We start from the raw sequence: 9,068 nt of genomic DNA on the forward strand, positions 1-9,068 counted from the left end.
GTGTGTCTCGGGTCTTTTGTCTCTTGTCATGGAAGGAAGAATATAATCAATAACAGGCAAGCATGGTTCCTTCCAAAGAGGCTGTTCTAGATAGGTTTGGGCTACACAAAGACCCATGGATGTCACCACATGTCCGAGCAGGTTTTTCCCTTTGAAATCATGGACAGTTCTGCTGAGAACATTTGGGGGGATGTCTCCTTTGTAGCCAGATACTGTTTCAACCCACCATGTTACTTTCTAGCTACCCCATAGTTTTAATCTCAAACAATATCATGCCACTTAATCTCTCTTTTACTTTTTCACCAGATTTGTCTCCCAGTGAGTTCTGGCCATTTCCCAAACATCAGACACATCCTCCAAGGATGAAAATCTGCCTTCACTGAGGTTAATCAGCAGGTTCTCTGACTGCCTTAGGCAGCTGTGAAAGAAGAATTTGAAGAATGACTGAGCATGGTGGGTGTTTAACTATGAGGAGGGCCAGCAGGCATTTCCATGTGTAAGTTCCAGGCTTTTCTATGAGGGATTGAATCCAGGGCCTCACATATGCTAGGCAAGTGCTCTACCACAGAGCTACATCCCCAGCCCCTCTGAACTTTAATTTTTTTTTTACATGTTACATATTTTTTATTTGTTCTTTTTAGATATACATGGCAGTAGAATGAATTTTAACATGTTATACATACATAGAGTATAACTTATTCTAAATCGGATCCCCTTTTTGTGGTTGTACATGATGTGGAGTCTCACTGGTCGTGTATTCATATATAAACATAGGAAAGTTATGTTCGATTAATTCTACTGTCTTTCCTACATCTCCCCTCCCTTTCCTTCATCTCCCCTCCCTTTCCTTCATTCCCCTTTGTCTAATCCAGTGAGCTTCTATTCTTCCTCCCCTCCCGCCTTTTAACATTTCTTGATCTGAAGTAAAAGTTGTTTTCAGTAAGTTAGGCTGCCTGATTTTGGAGATGGCTAAAAGAGATGAGTATAATGAATGAAAGAAAAATCCTGTTTTCTTTCACATCTCAGATTGGTTTTAAGTGTTAGCATCTGCCTATCAGAGAGAAACTTTGGCCTTTGGTTTTTTGGGGATTGACTTATTTCACTTAGCATGACAGTCTCCAGTTCCATCCACTTACTGGAAAATGCCATAATTTCATTCTTCTTTATAGCTGAGCTTTATTTTTAAAACAGTCATAGCTTTATATCCACCCTTAGCACAGAGGAATGCAATCCAGTGGCTGGAGGAAATTCCATGCATCAGCCAATCCTAGCGGAGGGGGAAGGTTAAGAAGTAGTGGGCGGTTTCTGAAAAATGGACACTTTGGATACAGACCCAAATTGAAGACTGGACTGAGCCAGGACATACGTTTTCTTAGCACTCTGTTTGCCCTGGGAACTGGGTCCTCCTGTCTTCACTTCTGCATTGGATCAGGAAGAGGTGAGGTAGTGACCTCACCATGAGTACATGTCATGGTTGGGGTGAGGCATCGGGCACTTGGGGGTAGTTTTCATCACGCTCCACACACCTCCTTTCACAATTCACCGTGGCTTGGATCTCTCATCTGTTTTGTAGCATCCCTTCCAGAAGTTTCTGTGCGTCTGCTTCCTAAGACTCTTAGGTCTCTAGGTCTTAGGTTTTGGTTTGAATCAGATAGGGCACTAAAGAGAAGCAGCAGAAGAGGAAAGAGTGGGAGTACAAAGAAGAGGAAGGGACAAAGACAAAGCTTAGAGAAATCCCTTGAGGCAGGGGTGTGGGTGGAAGTTAGGAAGTGGGGGAGGGGGAAGGAGGAAGAAAGACCTGGATGTTCATGATCCTCCACCTTTGTCCTTTGACCAGCTAAACTCTGCCTTCTCTGAGGGGTCATGTCAGAAGGGGAGAGCAAGGACAGCTCGGGCAGCGAGTGCCCTGTATGCTACGAGAAGTTCCGGGACTTGGAGGGTGCTAGCCGGACGCTGAGCTGCGGCCACGTGTTCTGCCATGACTGCTTGGTCAAGTATCTGCTGTCCACACAGGTGGACGGGCAGGTACAGAGGACCATCGTCTGCCCCATCTGCCGCTATGTCACCTTCCTCAGCAAGAAGAGCTCCCGCTGGCCCTCCATGTTGGACAAGAGCTCGCAGACCCTGGCTGTGCCGGTGGGCCTGCCCTCTGTGCCCTCGCCAGACCGTGGGGGCCACACAAACCCTCTGGCCATCTCCCAGCAGGTCTGGAGACCATCCTCGAGTCAGAGCACCCAGCTTTCCTTAGACTTGTTGCCCAGCCTGCCCCGGGAGTCGCAGATCTTCATCATCAGTCGCCACGGGATGCCCCTGGGAGAGCAGGACACCGTGCTGCCGCGTCGCAGCCTGGCAGAGCTCTCGGAGGTGTCCCCCGCTCCCAGCTCCACCCGCTCCTTCTGTTGTCGGTCAAGGGCCCTCCTACTCATCACCCTCATCGCCGTGGTGGCTGTGGTAGCAGCCATCCTGCCCTGGGTGCTGCTGGTGAGGAAGCAGGCATGAGTGGTGTCACCCAGAGGGATGGAGGAGTGAGGTCCAGCCTGAGAGCTGCTCTGTGGCCTGGTTAGCCATGGCTTGGGTGGGGGCGGAGGGAGCCCTGGTCGCAAACGCGCTTTGAGGGAGGAGCCTGGACAGAGAGAGGGGTCCAATACCGTGAGACTGGAAGTATGATGGCTGTGCTCCACCTTCACCCACCCGGTCTCAGCAGGAGTTAAAGGCTGGCAGGGAGGCGACAGCTGAGCTAAGCTGAGAAGCAGGTGCTCCACATGTGGCCCCTATGTGTATCCTCAGCAAATACCACTCCTCTAGGCCAGAACTTAGCAGCCTGGGCAGATCCATGGTCACTGCCCATGGGGTCACCAGCCCTGAGGTGCAGCTACCTGCTGGGTGACAAGCCTGAAGCCAAGGGGGCCTCCTTCAGAACAAGGAAGTTCTGCTGGCCTGTGTCTTGCCAGATGGGGGCCCAGTGGCAGACCTCTTCCAGAATTCTCACTGGGGATTTTCTAGGTTTCTAATGCAAACCGGAACAAATAGTAGAGTTGGTGCCAGGGCCCAGGTTCAAGTTTCCCAGAATCTTAGCACCTGTACACAACCTTCCCAGCATCCCAATCCTCCCTGTCTTCTATTCACCAGCCTGGAAGATCTTCCCTGAGTGGGAAGCTGATCTCAGAGGCTGTGGCCCAGGCTTGGCTGGGGGAAGCAACAGAAGAGGGTCAGCCGGGAGAGCTGAGGCTACATGGGCTGTTGACAGAGGCCACAAATAGAGTCAGAGATCTGAGTCCTCTGGACCTACCTCTCAAGGAATGGGCCAGATTTTAAGTTTTGGGGATCTCAAGGGTGGAGTGGAATGAAAGGCAGGGAGTGGAGGGGAAGCTCCACAGGCCAGACTGGAGTCAGCTGAGAACTATGTGGGCAAATTAACCCCTGGAGGCTCCCGCCTCCCTCCCAGCCCAGGTCCTCCTCCTTCTCATGACCCAACCATTCATTAGAAGCTGCACCAGCTGGGCCAGTTCCTGAGGTGGATTCTCAAGCCAAGCTGGGTGAGGAAGGGTGGAGAAGAAAACAGCTGTGCTTGGCGGGGACACTGCTGTCTCAACAAATGCCGAGAACCAGCTGCTATCCAAGGCTGCTTCATCTGAGGACCTTTGACGAGGCCCACCAGAAAAGCTCACAGTGGATCTTGCCTGAGGAGCCAGTATGCAAGTGAAGAGCTATTGGCTGTCTGAGGCCCGTAAGCCAACCATGCACTGAGGGTGGAAAGCAGCAAAAAACCTCCAGCTATTGTCACAAGTACAGGGGGTTGGCACCAGGTGCCAAAACTAAGCCTTCCACAACCCATACCCCTCTTATCAAAGTCTGCTATCTGTAGGGAGAAAAATAGCACTGTGCCTCTTATCTGGTTCCCAAATAGCTGTAGGTGGTCATCATTTGGGGACTACTAGGGAGTAGGGTCCACAATGCAGGGACATTTGTGACACAGGGAGGATTGCTTTAAAGCACTTATGAGCTTCCTTATGCCTTTTCTGAGACCAGAGAAGAACATAGGTGCTATGGGGGTATGCCAGTGGAATGGGGGGTATTTATTTTAGGAACAAAAATAACTTTGCAAAGACTCTAATGAGTCTGTCTTCACCTCAGCCAAGCTGCTTTAAAATGTTGTGAATTTCTAGGGACCTCACTGAAGTCTTTTCAGATTCTGTTGTGTTTGCCCAGAGTTTCTTTCAAAATACCTGCAGTGTTTTCATGTCATTCAGTGGTGACTCCTAGATGGTACTTCTTTTATTTTCAAAGAATGCCAAAAGCTATTTTTTAAATAAAGGTATATATTTTCTCAAAGATTCCAAAGACTCTGTGATGCAGGTGGGAAGTTCTGAGCTTGGACTTCTAGTATAATTCATGTAAGAATTAAAAAGATTTGGAAACTACAAATGCAAATGCCCCTTAACACCGATCTATTTGTAAAAGAAATGCAATTTAAAATTCTGACAGCATTCTTTTTTTTGGGGGGGGGGGATTGGGTTTTGAACCCAGAGGTATTTTACCATTGAGCAACATCCCCAGCCCTTTTTATCCAGTTATAGGTGGACACAACCTTTATTTTATTTTTATGTGGCGCTAAGGATCAAACCCAGTGCCTTACTCATGCCAGGTGAGTGCTCTACTACTGAGCCACAGCCACACGACTGGCATTCTGGTGTTTTTTTTTTTTTAATCTGCTTATCAAACCCTGAAAGAGAACCTTCTCTGCCACTGAGGCTGAGGTAGTTAGGGGAATTGGTGGTGGGAATGCATATGGTAAAGTTCTTTATCAAGGGAAATTTAACATTTTCTATCAAAGTTTCCAGCAATTTCTGTTCTAGAAATGTATCCTACAGATACACTTACATGTATGAGCAGGGACATGTGTATAATGTTATATAATTGCAGTATGCTTAGAATAACAAAGGATTGGGGAAACCCCCAAATGCTAATCAATAGGCTTCTGGTCCTTTAACTTATGGCTAGGGGCTACGGTGCAGTTATAAAGTGAACAAGAAAGGACTCATAAAATGATGAGGAACATCTCTGGGACACAATGGCAAATGGAAACAATCCAGATGTGGAACAGCAGATATCAGATACTACAATGTATATAGAAAGAGGGGGACATGAGAATTTATATTTTTGTTTGCTTATTTCTACATAAAGAATTTGGGAAGATACATGAAAAACTAATAACAATGATTAATTATTATTGTCCCTCTGGAAGGGGATGATAAACTGATAAGAGGAAAAGTTTTCACTTGACCATTGTGGGGTTTTTAAGTATTTTTTAGTTGTAGATGGATACAATACCTTTATTTTATTTATTAATTTTTTGTAGTGCTGAGAATCGAACCCAGTGCCTCATATGTGCGAGGCAAGCACTCCACCACTGAGCCACAATCCCAGCCCACTATTTATGTTTTTTTATGTATAATTTATTTACGCAAAAATTAAATTGAGGGCTGGGGATATAGCTCAGTGATACAGCACATGCTTAGCAAGTATGAGACCCCAGAAAAAAAAATCAAATTGAAAAATATTAGAAGCCGAAGATCTTCAGTGTACACTCTTTGTACCTGGTGGGGAGACCAACCCGAGAACATTCAAGAACTGCCAAGCCACTTGTCCTGTGACTCGAGAGTGTTGACCACTGGCTCTGTGGGACTCATTTGTCTGGTTAGAAGTATGACATCTTGCTGGGCACAGGGGTGTACACCTGTAATCCCAGCGGCTCTGAAGGCTGAGACAGGAGAATTGCAAGTTCAAAGCCAGCCTCAGTAATGGTGAGGCACTAAGCAGCACAGCGAGACCTTGTCTCTAAATAAAATACAAAATCGGGCTGGTGTGTTACCCAGTGGTCAAGTGCCCCTGAATTCAATCCCCAGTACAAAAAAAAAAAAAAGAGTATGACCCTCAATAAGTAAGGCAAAAAGTTTAATCTTCTCAACATTCCTAAGTTTCTGTAGAATTTTGGGGGTCCTGTTATTTAATGTGTTTGTTCTGATTCCCCTTCTCTACCTTGCTTCTTCTTTCTTAAATAAAATCATTTGCTTTAAGCAACCACCCTGGGGTCAGGGCTCTACAGGGAAGATATCATCAGATAAATGATAGACAGATGGATGGATAGGTAGGTAGGTAAGTAGTTAGACAGTCAGATACTAGATACTTAGAGGATGGATGCCCGGGGTCAAAACTCCATTGCTCTTCTCTTCCTTCCCTTGTCCAGAGGCATACACACACTGCCACCTCCCATTGTCATAATAATCTTTAACTCTAATATATACTTGACAGTCTAGGCCTCCCAGGTAAGCTTAAGGAACCATAACATAGTTTACTGAGCCCTGGAACATGCTTCCCGCCCCCATCTTCCTAGCTTTCCAGAAACAGAACAGGGCAACCTATTAAGACTTCCCATGTCCTAACTCAGGGGAACTGATCACAGCTATGCTCCCCCCTACACACACTATACCCCATCATCTTCCTAGCACATGTTCTTGGTTGACATGTCTGTCCCCTCTTCTAGGCAAAGTTCTTTCAGGAGAGAGGCTAGATCTTAAAAGATCTCAGTATCACTAGTATCTTGACACAGAATTCAGAAATAGTAAGAGCTGAATATAAGATAATATTTGCATAATGCAATATAATATAATATTTGCATAATGCCAGTGTACCTGAATGAATGGTGGCTAGGAAAAAATTATTCCACTTTAGGTGTGAAATCTAGATATAAACCCTGCTTTGGTGTGTTTAGGAGCTTCGCAAAGACCTGATCTAATTTAATGGATCTTTTTCAAATCATGTTAGAGAAACATAGGGAAGTGAGGGAAAGACGGCGGCTGGACTAGCTACCAGAGAATCATGCAGGGTGGAGCCAGGGCACCCAACAGGCACTGGTTAAGATAAAGAGGCTTTATAACTAGGCAACTGGTAGTTTTCATCTCTGGGTACAGTCAATAGGCCAACAATATTCTCACTGTATGAAGTGGCCACATTGTCCAAAGAGTGGGCTGAAGGCTTAATTGTGATGACTCATTGTTAGAGGAAGGGAAGTACAGAGGCCGGAGAGGGCTGAGTGGTAGCAGAGGATGATAGGTGCCAAGGAAGCAGAGTGGGTCTTTGTAGGAAGAAAAGGAAGATGATGAGGGGGACCTGAAGAAAAGGGTGGAGACAGGAAAGGTTTAAGGAAATGAAAAAACACTCTTCCTTAAGACTACGAAGACCAGAGAGGAAGGCAAGCTAAGAGCCTTATGTGACTCCCTATGGTTTTCAACATCCAAATCAAAATCAGTTTGGCCCCAGCGCCCCTGGACTTCCCCCTGAATACCTTTCTCTTTAGCCACAAGGATCTGGTTCCTGGAAAGAAAATGTCACACTACTCCTCACCGCCATACCTTCCCTCCAGCTATTCCCAGTGCCTCATGGAGCTAATTTTAACATTCTTCAAAACCCAGTCAAGAATGATCTCACCCCAGAAGTCTTCCTTGATTCCAGCACTCTCTTCTGCCAGGAGCCCAAAAAGTTGGGCTGAAGTACTGGGGATTAAAACCAATGAGCAACATCCCCCTTCCCTTTTTATTTATTTTGAGACTGGGTCTCACTAAATTGAGGTTAACCTCGAACTTGAGATTTTCCTGCCTAAGCCTTGGAAGTCGCTGGCATCATAGGCATGCACCACGTCAGGGAGCTGTTTTTCCTTTGGTCGGGAGCTTAGACAACAGCTTCCCTCAAGCACGTTCTCTGCCTTATTTGTAGCTTCAATGTTTAGTTCAGTGTTGGCCTGTTGAAAGATGCTCCATAAGCATTCATTGAGTAGAGTGATTGCAAAGGGTATCTCACTGAATTTAATTACAAATAAAATCCAGGACTCTTTCCTTCACAGCCTATTTAAATACACAACTCACCATCCTGGTGAGGACTCACTCCTAATCCCAGTGGCTCAGGAAGTTGACAGAGGAGCATCTCAAGTTCAAGGCCAGCCTTAGCAATTTAGTGAGGCCCCAAGCAATTTAGTGAGAGCCTGTCTCAAAATTAAAGAAAAACAACAATAAATAAATAAATAAATAAATAAAGCTGGGGATATAGCTCAAATGGTAAATTGCTTCTGGGTTAAATCCCTAGTAAACCTCCCCACCCCCCAAAAAAGAACACAATCATATGTTTACACACACACACACACACACACACACACACATATATATATATATATATATATATATTTTTTTTTTTTTTTTTTTTTTTAATTAATGAAAACACATGCTCTTTACTGACTGGACTCTGGGCCCTCAAGGATACATGGTTTCTCACTCTTTGCTTTGCCTCACTGAATTCCTACAAATTGGGGTCATACATGGGTTCAGCTATAAACTATGGGTTCTGTATTACTTTTTCACGGGTTCCTCTCATTTATATGTAGCTCAGCTGATCCATTTGTAAAAATGGGGACAATAATAATACCAGCATCGACAGGACTATTTTATGGATTAAAGAATCTAACACAAAAGGCGTAGAAGAATGTCCCCAACACTCAGCAAACTCCCTACGTCTTATGTATTATTATGAAATTTGTCTCCTGACAGTATGACATCTGCATTATTCATTCAACAGAAACTGATGCCTCAGAATCCATTTGCAGGGGAGCATACCCCTTTTCCCTGAGCTTCCCCATGCCAAACTCTTTCACAGTGTGGTCTGGACCAGAACCCTTGGCTACACCTGGGAGCTCCTTAGAAATAAGGACTCAGATCTATTTCCGCGGGGTGTGTGTGTGTGTGTGTGTGGGGGGGTGATCGGTGGCCCTAGTCCTTCTACGGCCCGTCGCCCCCGCTGATCCGAATCTCTGGTGCGCCCCACAGTGCAGTCACTGTGTGTGTGTGTCGGGTTTGTAGGCAGCGGAAGCTCGCTGAAGGACTCCACTTTGCTCCAGCTCACAGGGTGACCAACCGGTCAGGGTTCCGACGCCACCAGGCGGAACAAAGTAGGATCTGCCTTTTTTTTTTTTTTTTTTTTTTTTTTTTGCTAAGGGGGCGCCCACCTCCCGACACCCAGGA

The 9,068-nt window shown here is 45.8% G+C and overlaps 1 protein-coding gene across 1 annotated transcript; it reads left to right on the forward strand.

The window, feature by feature from the left end:
• The first annotated feature begins 1,863 nt into the window (after positions 1 to 1,863).
• Rnf222 (ring finger protein 222) lies at positions 1,864 to 2,499 on the forward strand. Its single transcript, XM_027946787.1, has one exon. It carries the CDS (start codon positions 1,864 to 1,866, stop codon positions 2,497 to 2,499), a length of 636 nt encoding a protein of 211 aa, XP_027802588.1.
• The last annotated feature ends 6,569 nt before the right edge of the window (positions 2,500 to 9,068 follow it).

Source organism: Marmota flaviventris, chromosome 17, assembly GCF_047511675.1.
Source record: "Marmota flaviventris isolate mMarFla1 chromosome 17, mMarFla1.hap1, whole genome shotgun sequence".
NCBI classification, from domain to species: domain Eukaryota; kingdom Metazoa; phylum Chordata; class Mammalia; order Rodentia; family Sciuridae; genus Marmota; species Marmota flaviventris.

Excerpts from the sequence above, each read along its gene's own strand:
- Rnf222 (XM_027946787.1), top strand. The coding sequence starts at position 1,864 with ATGTCAGAAGGGGAGAGCAAGGACAGCTCGGGCAGCGAGTGCCCTGTA.